Below are 20,729 nucleotides of genomic sequence, written 5' to 3' on the forward strand. Positions count from 1 at the left end.
CTGACCACTTAGGATGGATAATAATAGGTGTTTACATGCATTCTAATCCCATGACTTCACCTTCCCCGACATTAGAGGCATTTTGTGTGCTGGTTTCTAAAACCCAGCAACCGTACAGTGGAGGCTAATTGCACAGAAATGCAGATTTCATTCTCTCATGGCTTGGGCTGAAACACAAAAGCACTTGCAAAGATGTCTAAAAATATCCATAGTTGTATAAAATCAACAGATACATCAAACTAAAAAATACTTTGCCCAGGAATAAGAAAGGAAGACATTGACATGCCCCTTTGTGCTTCCAAAGCCTTTAGATCAAATATCTTTGCAAACTTTTGATTCATTTGGTATCATAAACAGATCTAAATACACCTCTACCTCGATATAACGCTGTCCTCGGGAGCCAAAAAACCTTACTGCGTTATAGGTGAAACCGCATTATATCAAACTTGGTTTGATCCACAGGAGTTCGCAGCCCCGCCCCCCTGCAGCGCTGCTTTACCACGTTATATCTGAATTCGTGTTATATCCGGTTGCGTTATATCGGGGTAGAGGTGTATGCATTTGTATTGCCTCCACTGGCATGAAGTCCTGTACAATACAAAAAGATTTACACTGAGATCAGAAAACCCAGAGGGCTCTTCCACAAAATGGATCCCAACATTAAAAAAAAAAAAGAATTTAGTAATATGGGGGATTGTATGTTCTGGTCTATCCTCTTTAATGTTCCTGTTTCTAGAAATGAGAAACAATTTCCTAATATTGTTGTCTGACAGGTAAAGAGGGAGGTAGTAGCTAGGACTCCTGGGTTCTAGTCTCAGTTTCCCACCTCAGCCACTGCCTTATGGTGTGAACCTGGAAAACCACTTCACTTCTTTATTCCCCAGTTTCCTCGTCTGTATAATGGGGCTGATAATATTTACCTACTTCACCAGGGAAATCATGGGGCTGAATTAACGTTAAACACTTTGTCCTTCTCTAGACACTTTCCATGGCAGGAATGCAGAAATGCACTATGTATATGTTCCACTTTTACATCTGTGAAGTTCACTTTGCTTTTGTTCTCTTTGCAGGTCCTTTGATGGTTATCGTAGAATACTGCAAATATGGAAATCTGTCTAATTACCTGAGAGGAAAACGAGGGGACTTTGTTGCATATAAGGTAAAATAAACAACTGGCTTTTTATGCAGTTGCAAGATGGGCAATTCATGATCACTGAGGCTAGCTGCTTACAATTAGGATTTGTTCTCTACTTACCATAAAGGGGTCTCAGTTATATCTGAATGCTGGCACTTCATCAGCCCACCAAATTCCCACTTGTAAGAGGAGAAGGAAGAATGGACTCCTTCCTCTGTAGGATCTCAGTCCCTTCCTCATCCTCACCTCAAGCCCATACTGCATAATCAATTGCAAATGCTCATGGAAACAGCATATTCATCATTATGTGACTTGGAGGAGAAAAGAACTGCTCTGATTCCACTTCCTCACCACCAGCCACTAGCTACTTGAAAGAGCAGTGGATGGTCTCTGTACATTAGGTATGAAAACACTGGTTCCCCAATCCCATCTCCCTCCTCAGCAGCTCACTGGTCTTGTTGTCCCACAGAGGGCTGCACAGATTAGCCACCAGAGCTGTTACGGGAGAGGTGAGGTCAGTCCCCTCTTTCCACGAGAAGACTAAATACCACACTCAGATAGCAGCTTTGGGAGCCTGGTTGTTTCAAAACTCAGTTTGTCTAAAAACAGGGACCACTGATTCAAATCCTAGCAGGATCAGTGCAGCCTTTGATCCTTCCCAGGTACGACGCAGGTTATTGTGTGTGGGTTTTCCAGATGTCTCTAATATTTGTGGTCACATCTGCTCTTCATGGACACTAAAGCACATATGGTAACTGTAGCCAATCAGTTCATTTTATTATCCATTTATTGTTGTGCTGTGTGATGTTATGATTAACTCATATGCTATATTACATATAATTCATGTATGCTAAATAGGTTTAGGTTGTAAGATCATAGAAGAACAAGATTATTAAGTATTTAGGAGTGATAAGTATTTATTGTGTATCTAAGTAAAGCTGGGCTGAAACGCAAGGCCTCCAGGTAGGGCCTGTAAGATTTCAGCTTAGCCATACTAGGCCATAGACTTAAGAATGCTTGACATATGTAAGGGTACGTCTTCACTTACCGGAGGGTCCGGCGGCAGGCAATCGATGTTCTGGGATCGATCCCGGAAGTGCTCGCCGTCGACGCCGGTACTCCAGCTCGCCGAGAGGAGTACGCGGCATCGACGAGGGAGCCTTCCTGCCGCGTCTGGACCGCGGTAAGTTCGGACTAAGGTACTTCGAATTCAGCTACGTTATTAACGTAGCTGAATTTGCGTACCTTAGTCCGAAGTGGGGGCTTAGTGGGGACCAGGGCTAAGTGACCAGAGAATGACTCTATGCCAGTAAGATCACAAGACTACTGAAAAGATTTGCCAACAGGTAATGTGGCGGAAAATCAACCACAAGATCATGCAACATCTTTTACAACATGTGTCCTGACTGAAGGGTACATGTTGTGTGTAGATGCTAATGAGAATAAGAGGAATTACAGCCAATCTATGAAAAATAGGGCATCCCAATATTCATGGGGTGTGGAAATATATATAGGAAAAAGAGGGTTGACACCTTCATGCACATGCATAGAGTGTTCGGTATAGTCAAAATTACAATATAAAAGAGGATTCCGTGGTTGGATAAAAATGGGAAGACCCAAGAAACAACCCCACAGGAACCCCAGCAGGAATTGTTCCTTTGAGAGGTCCATCGGACCCTAGAAGATCTCTGGGGATGACTATGGTTATAATTATTGCATAGGTTTTTGTAGGATTTCTATATGCAGGGGTAATCATCACCTTGCTTGTGACTTTAATAAAACTTATAGTACAGATAAAACTTTGTACGTGTGATTGTATATGTGGTCATTACCCTTGCACTTTGTGTGTTCTTAGAGCCTCCTAATTTGAGAAAAGCACCAGAGGCAATTTCACTCTGTTGAGCTTGAAACTGCAGCAACCGGAGCCAAACCCATGGCGGTGTAATACCACATTACTAAATTCACTTTAAATAAAATAAATGGCTACAGACTTCATGTAAGAGAAGGGAAATTTCCCTGATGCCAGAATTCCTCCTCTGCCCATTATTGTGTGTGTGCTATAGTGATCGGTTGTGGTTCCCTACCCCATGCAGCTCTCTGTGTATTACTTGAAAAGTGCTTTTGCAAAACACTTACGGGGACGTCGCCATAAAATCCTTTCCCAGCCTCTGCCATGTCATTCCTTTAAATACTCTGAACTGCGTGGGTATCGCACTTCACCAAGGTAAATCATTTCTATGGAATTTTTAGTCCCAGGAGAACTCTGACCAAGCAGAGAAAAGTCTGGATGAGTCCAACAGTGATTTAACAGAGCTGATCAAGAGGCGCCTTGAGAGTGTGGCCAGCACAGGAAGCTCGGCCAGTTCAGGATTCATTGAAGATAAGAGTTACAGTGACTCGGAAGAGGAAGAAGAAGGTAAAAGAAACTTATCTACTCCTGAGTCCTTTGTCTTAAAGGTTTCCCTTGTTTCTGACTAAACCCCGCCCTAAGGGTCACTTGCTTTACAAAGGCTCTTTGCTTGTTGATAAGTCCTGTAGGTCATGGCAGACTCCAGCCAGATCTACACTACAAATGTTTACTGTCATAGCTATGTCAGGTGGGGATAAGATGAGGGGTGATTTGTGACCTACATAGCTGGGCCAGCAATAGCCCCTAATGTAGGCACATTATATTATACCACCAAAACTGCACTTTTGGGGGAATAACTTGTTTTGGTTGTGGGGGCTGGGGCCAGTAGAAGCTGCATCCACAAGAGGCACACTTTCACAGATATACCGGCAAAGCACTGCTAGGGTAGACCTTATGAGTTCTCCCTCATGCTCACTACAGAAGGTCTGCAATAACACACATACACACACACCATCTGCTTGTTCTATGGTGGAGGGACGGTAGCAAAATTTTAGCAGAATGTTTGTGTTGCCAATCTGTCCTTCCAAAAAACGTTCTTCACCTAATGGAGTTAAAAGGAATGTCCCGTCTTTTCTCCGCAAATGTCCCTCTTTATGTGCTCTCCAGGATTGGCAGGCATGATTCATGCTAGAGGTCTTTCAGCTGTCTAGCCTTCTCCCTCCAGGTTCTCATGTTTCTGTGGTCTCTTCCAGATGGTGAGGATCTGCAAAAGCGACCCCTAACCTTGGAGGATCTGATTTGCTATAGCTTCCAGGTGGCAAAAGGCATGGAGTTCCTGGCCTCCAGAAAAGTGAGTTCTATTTCACCACTCCTCCTTCTTATGTCTTTGTATTTCATTCAGTAAACCTCGAGAGATGAGCTTCTTTCATAGAGCCATAGCCATTAGAGATAAAGACTAAGTATATTATTGGGCCTGATTCTCCTGTGACTTGCGCTTATTTTACACTATTGTAACTCCACTGAATCTTCTGGTCAAGTAAGGAGTGTCATTGATAGACCTCCAAAGGGAGTCTCCACCTGTTGTTGGCTGGAAGCACAGCAGCTATGACATGGGACCACAGCTGGAAGGCATAGAGAAAAATCAGACAATGTCATCTGAATTCCATGACAGATATAGAAGAAATCTCTCCTGCCTCCAGGAAGGAAATATCCTTCCACAATGGAGAAAAAGCCCTCTGATAACTTCGGAGGAATGTAGCTCTAATAGTTTTGTTTGCAGGTAATTGTTGGTAACTGTAGCCAAATGAATGCCTCAATGTCATTTCAATCTATAATCTATAGGTTTTTGAAGAAGTTTGAGTCTAAGCCATGTGCAAAAATATGTTCATAATTGTGGATCTGTCAGATGATTACCATGACAGTACCCAGAAATCAGATTGTATGCACAGTTTTGAATATGTACAATCACTCACTTATGGTAATTGCATATGCAAATATTGGTGTATTGGCCCATGGGCCTTCTCCTTTCAAACTTTTGCCCATAGGGTTTAATATTTAACTGGGGGGTTGCAAATCCATTCTGATCATAGCTGTTCAAGTAGGGTTTATTTAACATGTAAAGAGTCTGAGAAATGACCAGCCACCATGTTTCTCAATCTACTCCTTGTGTTGAGTTATTTTCTTTCTACCATATGACAGTATATTTTTAGCAGGCTCCCACACACATTTTCCCACTCCACCCAGCTCCAACACGAGCTCGTTTTTCTTTCACTTTTCAAAGAGTCCCCAGGCTTTTTACTCCATTAGCAGCCTGATGTTCAGGCAAAACCTCTGATTTCACTTGTCCACATTTCCTCGCAGTGTATTCATCGGGATTTGGCAGCAAGGAACATCCTTCTGTCGGAAAACAACGTGGTTAAGATCTGTGACTTTGGACTGGCTAGGGATATTTACAAAGATCCTGACTATGTACGGAAAGGAGATGTAAGTGAAAAGGACCTGACCTGCCAATCTTGAATATTACTCCCCCTAGGGACTGGGCAGATTAACAACCACAATAACTGGCCATGTGCCACATCTTTTTCATTCTTAGGCAAGACTTCCACTTAAATGGATGGCTCCAGAGGCTATTTTTGATAAAATTTATACTACGCAGAGTGACGTGTGGTCTTTTGGCGTGTTACTATGGGAAATATTTTCTCTGGGTAAGATAATTTTACACTTTTTTTAAATATGATATTATTGTGCAAAGAGCTTTAACAAAAGAGCAAAGGATACAGGGTCACATTCTGATCTCAGTTAGTCTGGTGTAAATTAACAGTAATTCAATATAAAATAGCAGTTACTCTAGACTGACAACATTTGGCTCCTAATGCATGATAAAAAAAAAATCACAGATTTTAAATTTGTAACAATCGATACTAGGAGAGTGTGTGACAAACACAAAGCAGGGCTGCCCTGGATTGAAACTTTTTTTTTTTTAAGTGGTGAAAGTTTCCCTGTCAAACCATACTTTCCCATGAGAAGTCTGGCTTTGGATCAGAAACCACACAGCCTATAGGTTGCAGAGAATTACGCTATTGTTGACATAATGGTCTGACATTGCTAGTGGTAGACAGTGAACCACAAGGGAATTTTTGTGTATGAGCTAATAGCTACAATGGCTGCTCTTGCCCCAGGCTTGATTCTGCTTCCTCTCAAAATGCTGATAAGTAAAATCACACTTTGGCTGCAGCCATCATAACCTTGACATGAGAACCCTTGCCAGCCTCCGTTAGTCATTTTGGAAGCAAACAGATAGAATGCGTATTTGTATGTGTACACCGCTTGCGAAGGCACAGAATGTTTGGAATGAGGACATCGGGGCTCTATAAGCTTCATCCTGCCATTAGACAAGACTTCTTAGAAAGCTCAGTCTGGGATCTGGTCATTACCCAACAGGTAAGGCTCCTGAAACCGAACCATACAATGTCGCTTACAGCCAGTGGGATCCCTCTGTTCCCAAATCCTCCTCGTACAGCATGGCATCTTCTCTTTCCTCAGGGTTGTCCAGTGGCTTTCCAATAAGCATTTACAAACAAATGAAAACAGTAACCCCATATAGTTAAGCTCCCAAGTTCTAAACAGTCCTGGGTGACCCTCCAATGCCTGCAAGTTATAGATTGGCTGGGATTAACGTTGAGCCCATGATGCCAAGTTCAGAACTGGATGCGGAATTCCCCAAAGTCTGGGACTATTCAGATCCAGGGTTTTGGTTTAGCTCATTATGGAGATTGAGCACTGGCTGCAATGCTCAGAACCTGATCTGAACTTCCTTGAAGCTCAGGAGTGTTTTGGAACTCCAGCTTTGGGTTGGGTTCATCTGTAGTTTATATTAGCATGCAAAAGAGACACTTCACTATTTAAAGTCTGGGACCGTGAGTTATTGCTTTCTCCAGAGTCTGGGTATGTCTCTGCCCTTGTTTCGACTTAGAATTATGGTGCTGTAGTGTAACACATCTATGGCTGCCTAGGGGCTTCACGAGGGTCATTCTGCTACATACCCTTGGGAACGTCACAGTAAGAGGAAGGCTAGAACTCAGATCCTTGAACTCTACATGACCCAACTGTGGCAGCCAGCCAGCAGACCGAGGGAAGTATATTAGCATGTAGAGACACAATTAATGGGGACAGTCACGCTATGGGGGTATCTGCAAAGACCCAAGTGAACTGGCTGTTGGTGAATGGCAACAAATGCTTCAGAATGCCCCAGTGATGCTGAGCTGGAAACACATCCAGCCACTCCCAAGAGTGGTGTTGAAACAGGCATGAAATTCTCTTCACTGGCCTTTTAATACATAAGGTGCCAAATAAAAGTCAAAAGTAATAATAACAAAATCCAGTGAGTAGATTTTTATTTTTCTGTTTTTATTCACAATGCTTTCAAAAATAAATGTAAGTTACTTTCAGACTGCTTGGTTTAAGTAGCCCCTTTTCTTAATGAAGTTGCTTAATTGGGGCCACTTAAAACAAACAGTCTGAAAGTAACGTAAATTTAGACATTAAATTTCTGAAGCCAGAGGAATCCACTAAGTTACAGCACAGTTTGACCATCCTTAGGACTTCCTATCCTTCTGTTATGATGTAGATCACAAACCACTTTCCTCTTTCCATGGCACTGATTCAAAAGCCAGTCGTTATCCCTCAGAGAAGTTTTCATAAGGACCATCCAGGCATGTCCATGGTTTGGCACTAGTCACATCTGCAGCTCACATGATAAATATTTAATTTAGGGTTTCTGTCACTGATTGAACCCTCTTATATAAAAGTTTTACAGATCATTGAGAGCTAGAGTACAGAAAGTTATTTGTCTTTGGTACGGGGAATGTTTTGGCTCCCATCCCATCCACCCCTTTTACGGGGTCCCACAGATTCAGTGCCTTTTAAAAAGAAAGATATTGACCTGAAAAAAATGCAGTTTGGTTTGGACATAGGTCCTGTCAGGGCCAAAAGTTGAATCTGGAAATAAAGCACTACAAACTTCCTCTCAGCTAGGCAGAGTGCATTAGTTCTGTTGATGCACAGGTAAACCTACATAGGAGGAATTGCTTATCTTGATTTTGCTACTAATTATTTAAATGGGGTCAGCACAGTTGGTGGCAGATAATGCATTTTGAAATCAATTACTTGGCACATTACAGAATGTCAGTCTCTCCTGGAATTTAAATTTGTGGGATTTCAAAAAGCAATCAAAGGTAATTATGTAAACAACCAGCATTGGTAATGCAACATCAGCATCTTATTAGCCCACTAAAATAAAAGTGAGATCAAAAAGAGGGTTATTTAATAGCCAGTGCAAGCCACATCTTTGAATGTTTTGAAGAAGAATTCCCCCAAGGGAAATGTCATGTCATCTGAACCCACATTTTTCCCAGCCTTTCCTAGCAGCCAAAATCCAAATCATTACACCAATACCAGAGACCAGATGCACCATAATGATGCGCAGGAGTGTTTTGCTCCATGCATTTCAGCTCTGAGCTTGCACCACTTGATAGGAGGTCAACCTGGGCCAAAAGGTTGCATATCAAGAATCACTCTTCCCTGCCTTGCTGCCACTCTTTCTCACCAGTGTCCTACAGTGGGTGCCCAAGAATGGCAAGCTTTCACATACTGAGGGTTCACTTTGCACATTATAACCAGCTGGAGTAGCTGAGATTTCCAGACCAAGTGAAACTCCCCACCTCTCACAAGCCCCAATCAATGTATGTAAATCAAAACAGGGAAATGCCCCCAAATATTCTAAAACTGTTTAGGCTAACAGAGTCCACAGCGCTTACTTACCAGGCTATGGCTTTCATCTTGCCCTTCGTGATCTAGCACTTCACCAAGGCCTAGTTCTTTATGATAAACTCTGCTGCAGAGACAATTAGCATGAGGTAGCCAGTGCAGTTTAGCAAAGTAGAGCTGACTCTTGGTCTGTTTGGATTGCTCTTTTGCATGCTGGAATGTACTAAACTTGCAGCGTAAAACAGCTGGGATGACTCATCACTATCTCAGCCATACTCGGCTCCTTCACATGGAAAGCTGCTGGCTGGACAGGTCTCTGCTTACGATAGTGTCGAATCACAGAAATCTGAGTTGGAAAAGGACTTCTAGGTCATACAGTCCCTGTTTTCACAAATGCAGGGTTGTTGCCTGCAGCACACTCTCCTGTGTATTGCCCACGCTAGTGCTAAATGTCCCAAGCAATGAGATTCTACCCACTTCTCTTGGGAAACTACTCCACAGTCTAAGAGATACTGAAGACTGTCATTAGTAGTCCTCAGGGTTGCCGTGTATGAAGTATAAGATGGACTGTGTGAAGATGGACAGTTCAGCTAGCATGACAGCTCTGAGGGTCAAAGTTCAGAAAATTTGCATGCCAATGCATGTCTCAGTTTAGGTATATTCATTCTTACCTATTTCAGGTAAGCGAGTTAATTCATACACTAAATACTTCAAAAGCATTCTGAGATCCTTGGATGAAAGGATGTAACCTGCTGTAACCCACACACCTCCTGGGTGTGGTTTTCTATCCCATCTAGTGGCTCCGAGACCACTTAGAGTGCGATTAATGAGTCTACTCTACAGCCTTAGCTAACAGCCGGTTGGCTTTTAGCTCATGCAGTAGAGGCTCATACACTAAGCGCCAGAGGTCCCAGGTTCGATGACGACTGGGGTCTGTCAGCATTACACTGCCATACAAGCAAAACATTATCTTATCATTCTGATTATGACTCTTATTATTCCTGGTGTCAGACAAAACTGGGAAGGGAACTATAGATACACAACAGAAATGAGTCTCACAATATATTTCCAACTCAACTAAAACCAGGGAAACACAAGAACACATTGTTTTGTGACATTGCTGATGGGATTTCTGTCCCAGTTCACAGACCAAAGGATTTCAGATAACTGTGGCCAAGTGACTCTAAGGTGCCATAGACTGCCTTCCGAGCCTACTCAGTGAGCTCCTTGCTACTTCCACAATCCCAGCCCTGCAGTGCATGATATCAGGGATCAAGTGGCAAGGCCCATGCAGTTAAATTATTTGGGGAATAGTCACTTTCTCTCAATTTCTAATATTTCTGCATGGCTTGTTCCCGCCCACAAGCGTGCAGTATATGATGGCATTCCCAAGCTTGAAGAAAACAGGAGATCAGGCAGGAATGTTATAGAAAGTAAACCGCATACAGATTCCTCACGAGCTGGACCCAGATTCAGATTCCATTAAATCCCTGCTGTTCAAAACAGAATAAATGTTCTTCCAAACTGTTCAGCCAGCCTCGGGGATGCCAGACTATGAAAAGAAATGGCTGTGTTACAGATTACAGCCTCTGCTGGGGAGGAGGGAATCCAGAGGTGCTAGGAGGAGAAGGGGAATTTCATATTCTTTTTGAGGGAAGGGGTGGGAATGTTTTTTTAAAGATAAACTCAGCCTCTTTCTCACACCCCTTTTCCTTTCCCCCAAATGGATTAAAACCTTACAGAACCCTATAGGGCCTTGGTTGTAGAATCTGTGATGTCCAAAAAGGCTCATAGGCCCAGATTCTCAAAGATATTTAGGTGCCTAACTCCCACTGATTTCTGGACCTTTGCTTCTACTCCACTATCGCAGTTCCCTTGACTTTGTTCCAACACTGAATTTCACCCAGCTGGCCTGGATCCTGAATAATGAACTAGGGACTTTTTTAGAGCTCTAGGCCCAATTTAAACTCTGGTGTAAGCAGGCGTAACTCAGATTGACTCCAATGGGAGGGACACCCACTAATTTATAGCCCTCTTCAGCCCAGAAAGGTCCCTGAGTCCCTTTGCAATCTGTGTATGTGGTCTTCAGCTGTAATTTCAAACATAAGTGATTGAACAACAACAACAACAGGCTGTAGCTGGCTGAAGATTCCCACTCTCCAATTCAGTGAGGTAATAGGATGCATCCCACCATATATAGGGAGAGTCTCCATCCCTATGTCTGTGCATGTCATAGAACTGCACTGAAGATGATTTGTATTAAGTAAAACAGGACAAAATGAGGATTACTCTTTCTGTCAGATGGCTGCTGAGCGACCCATGTGAAATAAGATGGTGGCATCAATCCAGTTCCTAGTGCGTTTACGTCCAAAAATGCAGTCACAATTGGCACTAAGTGCCTCCCTCCCCTGGCTGGAGGTTAAGGATTGGATGGGCCTGGAGACCGAATTCCCCTAGAAGTGGTTCCTCCGGGTTATGTTTGAGGCACATTAAACAGGGAATGGCAAGGAGGTGGAAAGGGGAGTTTGCCCTGTTGCGGGCTGTGATTTCCCTGTTCTGTGGATAAACAAAGGCCTTCAGTCTCCAGGCTGTCAGACCAGCAAATTGAACTAGTATTACATTCACACTGAAACAGAAAACAGGGATGAAAACTGAGGCACTACTGGAAGAAAGTGAACATTTCCCAAAGCAGGAGTGTGTCTCTGCTGTGCTTGCTGTTCTGACATAGAATTAACTTCTACAAGGAAAACATGAGCTATTACAGGGTAGCTCGGCTCACTTACATACTCGCCTTGCCCTGACAGTTGCATTAAGGAGCATGATTTATTTGTGTGCATTGGTTTCCTTGTCACATTAGTACAGATGTCATTATTGGAGGCACAGTCTCACAAGTTTCTAATGAGAACAAGGGGAATGTGGTGAGTTGACACAGACATGCTTCCATGCATTTTACCTACAGTGTGTTTGGTTCATCTGCTAACCAATCGGAACTTAATGTAACAAGGGTTTGGGCCTTGCCCAGGAACTTTGCTTGGGCTTTTAGTCCTGAGCTAGCGTCATGAGATCATCAGGTGGGGAGTCAGAGCCTTGCACCTCTATCAATTCCTCCCGCTCACCAGTAGTGCTGTTGATAGAACCCTCCCTCCCCCCGGCTCTAGAAAGGTTAATCCACTTAGGTCTGATGGGGGGATCTCAAGAGGAGGAAACTGAAGTACTTGAGGTTCTAAGGGGAAGAGTAAACCACTTTCTTTCCATCCGTTCCCAGGGGGACCCTAACCTTCAATTTTTCCCCTTCTGTATTTATAATGGGCTGGGCCAAATGCTGAGGGTTCTTGGTCATTACTCAGTGGAAGTTTTGTCTAAGGACTTCAGGATTCGGCCCAACATATGCAACACTAACCTGGCTTGAACAAGAGGAAGAAGAGTTCAATTGCATGTCTGGGGTGGGGATTTAGCTGACCTTTGGCTCCCGTTGCCTTTGTGTCACATATGGCTAAAAGCCTACAGCACCCCCCAGCCTTATTCACGTGAACAGTGAGTTCCATTGATGTCACAGGGACTGAATGAGTTAGTGAGGATTGCAGGACTCATTATTACTTTATGTATATTCAGGTAGTGGAAAATTTGGCCTGGGGCCTTACTTTGAAACCAGAATGTGTCTAGGTGAACTAGAAAGAACCTTCCTACTTAACCCAGGAGATTATTTAAGGCATGAAACTGACATGCATTTTGCTTTTGTTCTGCTGTGTTTCATTTCTGGGTGATTCTGACCCTGATTTTAGTATGAATGTATTGCTCAACTTGACCAGAAACCTCTAGCTAGAAGGAGTTCCTGTTCTAATGAAATTTCTAAAACAAAGTCCTTTTGGGTGCTACGGTGAACTGAGCTGAACCTCCACGCCCATTTGGGTTTCATCACTGAAAATATATGTGTATCGTGTTCCTTTAGGAGCAACAGAATGTGCCAGGCAATGTGCTGCTTTAGTTTATCATGAAGGGCTGATATTTACAAGGTAGATGCAATTGGGTTTGGACCTAGAATTCATGTATTCTTTGTGAAGAGCCTAAAGATGACTTTCAGTGGGACTTAGACACACAAGCTTTTTAAGCAATTTAAATCTTTGTAAATCTGGCCCACAATGTTATTTCTACAGTCAAAGGGCCTTATCCCGAGAGATGCTGAGTACCTGCAACTCCCATTGCATCAGCACCTTTTAGGATCAGGCCCCAAATTTCCAGCTAGGCTGGACTGCTCAGCAATCACCATTGCTGTTTTGCATTCAGATGGACAGTGACTAAGCCAGGTGAGGTCACCCTCTCTGTCTGTACCTGCAGGTGCCTCACCATACCCGGGAGTGCAAATTGATGAGGACTTCTGCCGCCGCCTCAAAGAAGGAACACGGATGAGATCGCCAGAATATTCCACTCCAGAAATGTAAGAGTTCTACTCCCGGCCGTGGACAACAGATTTTAACCATCGTAACAGGGACTTTGTTGACAATCGTAACAGGGACTTTGATTTGTGTGTTGAGGTGGGGGGAGGGTTTGTCAGATTGTCTTTCTTGTAACCCATTTATTAAATTTTGGGGTTGTGTCTACCCCAGGCTCCCTGATACCATAGACCAGTAACAACAAACCACCAAGTCAACTGCAGGGCAAATCTGTCGATAGGCAAAGAGGTTAACAGATCATTTCAGGCTAGTTGTGGTGTATGAAATCTCAGTTCAAGGAACTATCATGTTTATTTGATTTCCAGTTTTGTGGGAGTGTCTATGTAGCCGTAATTGCTTTCAGCCACATCAGCAGGGCCTGCGACTCAAAGTTAAACTAGCTCAGTGTAAACACTGTAGAGAATTGATTGAAACACGAGCATGGAGTGAAAAGACATGACTGGGGGTGTAATGCAGTGCTTCTGAACACAGAGATTTGATTTGTCACCTCCATTGGGGGTATCAGGTGGGAAGTCATTTAGATGAGGATGGAGACAAGCAGCAGCACAAAGAAATGGTTTGGAAACGCAGACTGATGTTCTCTTAAAGTCCATGTGTTTTTCCATAGCTACCAGACTATGCTGGATTGTTGGCATGGAGTTGCCACAGAGCGGCCCACCTTCACAGAGCTGGTTGAGCGCTTAGGAGACCTCCTCCAGGCAAACGTGAAACAGGTACAGCTGTGCGGCTGGTTTGTCGCATGTGTGCAGAGATGATATCCCAGGGTTAAGCAACAATATAAGACATGACTGCACATCACCGCAAAGAACACAGTGAAAATGGCTATTGGTGTGAGGGTTGGAGTGGAAAATGCTACATATTCAAAGGGGATTTTGGTTAGAAAATGAGATGTTTATCCATCCACGAGCAGAAACTTACAGTACATTAATTAAAAAAAGGCTCAGTTGCCCCCTAGAGGAACAATAGCTCATTATCTCACAAAACATTTTAATTAGTTTTCAACACTGAAAACTGCCAGTAGCATAGTTCTCTTCCTACAATTGGTCTGAACTCTCTCTCTCTCTCTCTCTCCCCCTTTTCTCTGTATTTAAGCTCATTGTTACTTTTAGGAACTTCAAAATGAAGCCATTTAAGGCTCAACGAGTCAATTACATAATTGTCAATTTCATACTAGTTAGATCAACTTTTTTCTCTCCCTTTTAAAAAACCCCAACACCTCAGTTCTGTCACTGTCAATTCCATTATAAGAAGAAATCAAGCACTTTCCCCTGGCCCCTTCCCTTTTGGAAACTAATACATCAGTGAAGCTAAATTGAAAGACACTTGTTTTGCAACGTGCAAAAGCCAGGAAGAGTTTGTGAGCCTTGTGCTGCAAGCAAAGGAAATGAAAGAGAACTCAGGAATCGTAATAAGGGACCAGGCAGTTAATTACGCCTCAGAATTAAAATCAAGGGAAGAGAATTTTGATAAATGGGTTTAAGACGACCAGGAGCCACTTCTACAGATAATTGTAATAATTAGCACTTGCTGTTGAGAATTCATAGCTTACTTAGGTAGGTGCTGAATTATATTAAGGATGCAGTGGCAACTGCTGTAATGAAAGCACAGGAAATAAAGTGGTTTGAGGCTGCAATAATAAGGAATGGCTGTCATTAGCTGCAACTGCTCAATTTGAACAGAAGCTCGTGGGCTATAAATAGGCATTACTCATTTCAAATTCCCAGCTCTCCTATAGCCTCACATGCTGTCTGGCTCTGTGTCTCTCCTTTCCCACACATAAACACGGGGCTTTAACATGGATTTGGGTATTTTGAGTCCCATTACACTGAGCCCATGGAAATCACCAAAGATGCCAAAACACTGAAAATGTCATTGAGTGCCTAACTGAGAGAACCCATAAGAACATAAGAACGGCCATACTGGGTCAGACCAAAGGTCCATCTAGTATGCTGTCTTCCGACAGGGGCCAATGCCAGGTGCCCCAGAGGGAATGAACAGAACAGATAATCATCAAGTGATCCATCCCCCGTTGCCCATTCCCAGCTTCTGGCAAACGGAGGCTAGGGACACCATTCCTGCCCATCCTGGCTAATAGCCATTGATGGACCTCTCCTCTATGAACTTATCTAGTTCTTTTTTGAGTGCCCAACTTAACTGAGGCTGATTGGGGCATGATAATAAATAATACTAGTAGAAAATAATTAGCTGCAAGTTTGTCCTTGATGCAATAGGAGAGCCCTGTAAAGCCAGCTGCTTTCAAATGGATAGGAACATCTTGGTGTCCCCCATGCCAGAGATCACTCAATGATGCTGCATGCTCAAAATGTTTAGTTTCCCTAGCTGACGCATGAGCACCAGAGGCAGAGCTGTTGTTGCCACGAGAGAAGCTTGAAAAAGATGGCCTAGAATGCGGGGGCACATGGAGGTCTTGCCCTTTGCTGCCATGATTGATGAAGCAACGGCGTGCTAGTGCTCAGATGCCTCCAAGGGAGGATCTACACAAAGAGCAACCAGGATTGGAATTTTCATCCATTCTTCTTAGTGGATCTCCCCAAAAGGAAAGATTTGCCTTGTGGAAAGACAACAGGATAGTGAATGTTGAGCAAAACCCTTAACGCTGGATTTAGTGTATTGCAAAGAACTTCATGACTGCCTTAAAGAAATAATCAAAAATAAAACAAATAGCTACATGGCTTTCATCGTGCACAGCCCTGCTTGGGAAATGGTTCCAGTAGAGCTTGATAGCCATTAATGTCCAGGACATCAGCAGGAAGAACTGATCTTTACTGGCTTCTCTTTCTTCTGTTAATTATTTAGGACGGTAAAGACTATATTCCACTGAACATCACATTATGCCTTGATGGAGAATCTAACCCAAAGACCTGCCCAGTGGAAGAAAACTTGAGCAATTGCATTAATCGCTGGAGTGCATTGGGAATAGGGTAAGGAAAATGCTTTCTTATTTTGGTTTCAAGTCAAGAATCCAGACAATTAAGACCGTCAAAGCTGGGAAGTAGTTTAAACCTGCATGTAAGGGCATGAATCACAATAGTTTGGTATATGTGTTGTCTTCTCTGCCTACCAGCATTTATGGAGTGGAACAGGTCTGCTTATGGTTCCTGGGTTCAGTCAGCACTAGGCTAGGGGCAGGGCTTTCCCTGGTTGAGTGCTCTTGGCTATGAAACCCTTTCCCAGGGGTCAGCACCACCATGTTGCATGACAGACACTTGACAAAATTACCGGACTTAGCGATGGACATTGGCGGGGAGTGGGAGGGGGCTCTGGGCTGAGGCAGGGGGGTGGAGTGTGGGAAGGGGTACAGACTCTGGGCTGAGGGTATGGGTTCTGAGCTGGGGCCAGAAATGAGTGGTTCAGGGTGCGGGAGAAGGCTCTGGGTTGGAGCAGGGGATTGGGATGCAAGAGAATAAGGGCTCCGGCTGGGGGTGCAGGATTTGGGGGTGCAGGAGGGGGCTCCAGGCTGGGGCTGAAGGGTTCAGAGTGTGGGAGGGGGTTCCGGGCTGGGACACGGGGTTGGGGTGTGGGGGCATGTGAGGGCTCCAGCTGTGGGTGCAGGCTCTGGGGTGGGGCTGGGGATGAGGGTTTTGGGGTGCAGGAAGGTGCTCCGGGCTGGGATAGAGGGGTTCAGAGGGCGGGAAGGGGATTGGGGTTGGGGCAGGCTCCAGGCGGCGCTTACTTCAAGCAGCTCCTGGAAGCAGCGGTATGTCCCCCCTCCGGCTTCTACGCGGAGGTGCGGCCAGGCGGCTCTGTGAGCTGCTCCATCCGCAGGCACCGCCCCCGCAGCTCCCATTGACTGTGGTTCCCGGCCAATGGGCCGGGAACCGCAGAGTCAGCGCTGGGGGAGTGAGGGGGGGTGACTGAGGCAGCATGCAGAGCCACCTGGCCACGTCTCCACCAGCAACAGCGGGGATGGAGAGCCGCTTGCGGGGAGCCGCCTGAGGTGAGTGCCCCCCACGGACCTCAACATTTTTACCATGGACACTTGTGTCCGTATACAGACACGTTGCCGACCCCTGCTCCTTCCCCAAAGTGATTTGCCACATTGGCTGCCTTTAGGGCAGGCTATCAATCCCATGTGTTTTAGATGGACCATCCTCTCCCGAAGTTCCCACTCCTGTGATTTCAGTTTCAGTCCCCCACATGCTTGTATCAGTTGGCTTTGAACACTTTTCTGGGGAAGAGTAGTTTGCTTTGAGTGTCACTGAATTTCCCTCTGTGCCTTACACCTTGCTCCCATCTAGAGATGGGCCAAGGAAGCTGTGTATTGGGTTGTGCAGAAACAAAGCCAGTGATAGTTGGATCCAGCCTCTTATCTCCCCCACCAAGGTTTGGGGGAGTTGTAATAACACTTTGCAAAGCTTCCAGTTCTGGCCCTGCTCTCATTCTGCTTTAATAAATATTAGGCCCGATTGGCTCTCTAATTGGTTTTCAATGTTTTGTATTTAGATGGGTTAAATAAAAATATAATCTAGGAATTGGATAGCGGCTTTAGAAGCCCCTGTCCTGTTGGATGCAGAATAGCTAGGACTGGCTGTGTGCTGAGTGTGGAGGAAACAGACAGCTGGCGTGCCTTGCTGGGTGCTGTGGAAGTGCACACAGGAGTGGCAACTGCTACAGACTTAAGGTGGTGCAGCTTGCGCTCCCACCAGCATTGACGATGGTCTGCCATCCATATAGAAAGGGAAGGATCAGGAAAGGGAGGGGACATGTATACATCCCTGTCCTGTCCTTTGTGATGGCTGCTAATGATGGTGGTGTATGGCCATATGACTTTCACCTGGTAGGCCAAGAGAATCCAGAACCCTTATCCTGTAATTTAAAATACTATGGGTTGTCTGAAGTCCTGGTAGTGTAGATTTTGTCAGCAGCTCCAGGGTGGGGGTCTGATTTTATAACTCATATATGGATGCTGCTTGTCAGGGCCCTATTAACTGGTTGCAAGATGTAGAAGAAAATCTGATGAAGAAACCTCACTTTGGGTCAGGGACATTGTTTGAGCTACAGAGCCCGGTCAGCAGCCATTTGGGAAAGAAGGAAAGTTATCATGAATGGTGGCGCACTGATCTCTCACCCTTCTCCTTTCCAGTAATAACAGTAAGAAGAGACCGCTGAGTGTGAAGACATTTGATGAGGTGCCAGTGGAGAAGCAGAAAATGATGAATGAGGTAAGCGAGGTGAACATTTCCCCTTCCAGCAGGTTTGCAGGACTGCTGTCATCAGGGCCAGAAAGAGTTTCTGGAGCATGTGTGTGCTTCATTCTGGGAGATGGGACAGAAACCCCAAGGGGGATTTGGCCCTGGATCCAGGAGAGCGAATGGGATCCTGCACTTTCTTTCATGGAGCAGTTCAAATGAAGGCTAAAAGCATGATTATTTCAGCTCTGCTCAGTGCCAGGAACTTCATGTGGCCTCTTCTGGGGTCCCAATGACAAAGCATCTAGTTGTCTCTCTTCTCCTTCCGTATAAAATAACTCAGGAGCTACTTTTGTAGTTCAGCTCCTTGTGACCTTCAGTATCATCTCGCCCCATGCTTCCTGCTGTAAAGCCAGAGCCACTGGCACCATGGGGCAGCCCCTGGCTGCTCAAAAACTCCACAGCAAGAAGCCCTCAGGAGACCATCTGACTGAGGGAGAGGGTGAACACCCACAGGCTGTGGAGCAAGTAAAGGTCAGGGAGGAGGCACACATTTTCGTCTCACCCTATGGCCCATATGCTCTCCCAGGCAAGGAGTGCTCTCACGCTCGCTCGCTTTCCCCAGCCTGCATGGTCCCCTGTGCAGGGAGTTTCTTCTCCAATTGATGAATATATCTTTGCTAGGAAGGGTGAGGTGTCCAACTACAGTTTATCCTAGAAAGCCGATCTCTAGTCCATCCTCTTGCCAGTGCAGAACTGTTGCCTGTTATTTCCTATTCCTTTGCCATATTCAGTTTCTAGACCTCCATCCCTATTCCACAGTCTTAGGGATCCGTAGGGTAAGAATTCCCGCTAGCTGCTGTATGCTCCCTCTTCAGGGATAGAAGTCTGTCTCCCTGTATCACACAAGTACTTTCACTGGACAGACAGCTATCACAAATAGGTGACCAACTGCCTGCATCTGCATCCCTCTTCCAAAGATCTCCTCATGAGGGGCATTTCTAAAATCAGTACATATTTGGTGGTAATATTTTTCCTACATACAGGAAAGAGGGTGACATTAAAATAATGGCAGAATTAAAGTGGTATTGCAGTGGATATCTTAGATAAGTATAGCCCTTGTGTCATCCGCTTTACTACTAAGTGCACAAGGATTAGTGCCAGTATATTAAATGCCAAAGGAATTAATACTGATTAGGTCAGTATTTCAAATAGTTCAAAGTACACAACCATACCTGTCCTGCAATAGTGCTTGTTATTTGTAGTTTTTTTTATTAGTTTTCTTGTAGTCATTTAAAGATACTTTGAAAGCAGCAATTCAGATAAATACACCTCTACCCCGATATAACGCGACCCGATATAACACAAATTTGGATATAACGCGGTAAAGCAGTGCTCCTGGGGGGCGGGGCTGCACGCTCCAGCGGATCAAAGCAAGTTCGATATAATGCGGTTTCACCTATAATGCGGTAAGATTTTTTGGCTCCCAAGGACAGCGGTGTATCGAGATAGAGGTGTATGTGGTTGAGAAATAAATTATGGGGTCACTTATTGTTAAAACATAAACCTGGGGTGAAATCCTTGCCACTGATTTCAGTGGGGCTGGGATTTCATCCCATACAGTTAAAAAACAAAAGCAAAAAAAAGCACGTTTTCTGACTTGTGTTACTACCCCCTGAGAACATCTGATTTTCTGTTCACTCTTTATGACACTTGTTCACTTTTCCACTTCACTCAGATTGCATGCTGAAATAAGACTGCTCACAGTTTCATTCCTATTTCTAGTTAGTTTCCCTTTTTGGTTCTGGTGCACAGCACAGCTGCTGTTGATGCCACTTTCCAGCACTGAAGGGGAGTATTTAAGTTGTAAAGGATTCCCCCCCCCCCCCCCCCCAAAAAAAACTGTTTTCATTTAAAATTTGTATAGTTATTTTGAACAGGGACCATGTCTGCCTGTCAATTTGTGCTGCACCTAGCGCGATGGCAAACTAGCCCTATTCATGGCCTCTAGACATAAGCTTAGTGCAGATAATAAAAATTAATAATAATTAACAATCATAGCTTTTGAATCAGAGCCTCCTCCCTTTTATTTTAACACCACTTTATCTTTTAGACCTAAACTTCACAACTCTGCAGGACAGATGAAAGATTTTTTTTTGTCCACTTGAGTACAAAGAAGGAACCCTGCAAGATATGTTTACTGTGCCATATTCCTTGCAAGGAGTTTGTGTGGTCTAATCTGGTACCACACTTACATTTTCTTTAGTTCAGTAAGAAGTGTTTCTAATAGGGAGAGCAATTCTAGAAGATATTTAAGATAGTGTTTAACTCAGGAGACCTATAAATGGATGTGCACTTTATAAACCTTCATTCAGATT

The 20,729-nt window shown here is 44.3% G+C and overlaps 1 protein-coding gene across 2 annotated transcripts in view; it reads left to right on the plus strand.

Annotated features, from left to right (window-relative positions):
* The window catches only part of LOC101936531 (vascular endothelial growth factor receptor kdr-like), a 184,969-nt gene that overhangs the window by 144,678 nt on the left and 19,562 nt on the right, over nt 1-20,729 (plus strand). For both annotated transcript variants that reach the window (XM_042851029.2, XM_042851031.2), the window contains exons 20-28: nt 1,071-1,159; nt 3,386-3,551; nt 4,238-4,335; nt 5,346-5,468; nt 5,578-5,689; nt 13,086-13,185; nt 13,809-13,914; nt 16,019-16,143; nt 18,306-18,384. In XM_042851029.2, the coding sequence (XP_042706963.2) occupies nt 1,071-1,159; nt 3,386-3,551; nt 4,238-4,335; nt 5,346-5,468; nt 5,578-5,689; nt 13,086-13,185; nt 13,809-13,914; nt 16,019-16,143; nt 18,306-18,384 (998 nt within the window). The remainder of the gene's footprint in view (nt 1-1,070; nt 1,160-3,385; nt 3,552-4,237; nt 4,336-5,345; nt 5,469-5,577; nt 5,690-13,085; nt 13,186-13,808; nt 13,915-16,018; nt 16,144-18,305; nt 18,385-20,729) is intronic.

The sequence above is a fragment of the Chrysemys picta genome, chromosome 9 (genome assembly GCF_011386835.1).
Source record: "Chrysemys picta bellii isolate R12L10 chromosome 9, ASM1138683v2, whole genome shotgun sequence".
Classification (NCBI taxonomy): domain Eukaryota; kingdom Metazoa; phylum Chordata; order Testudines; family Emydidae; genus Chrysemys; species Chrysemys picta.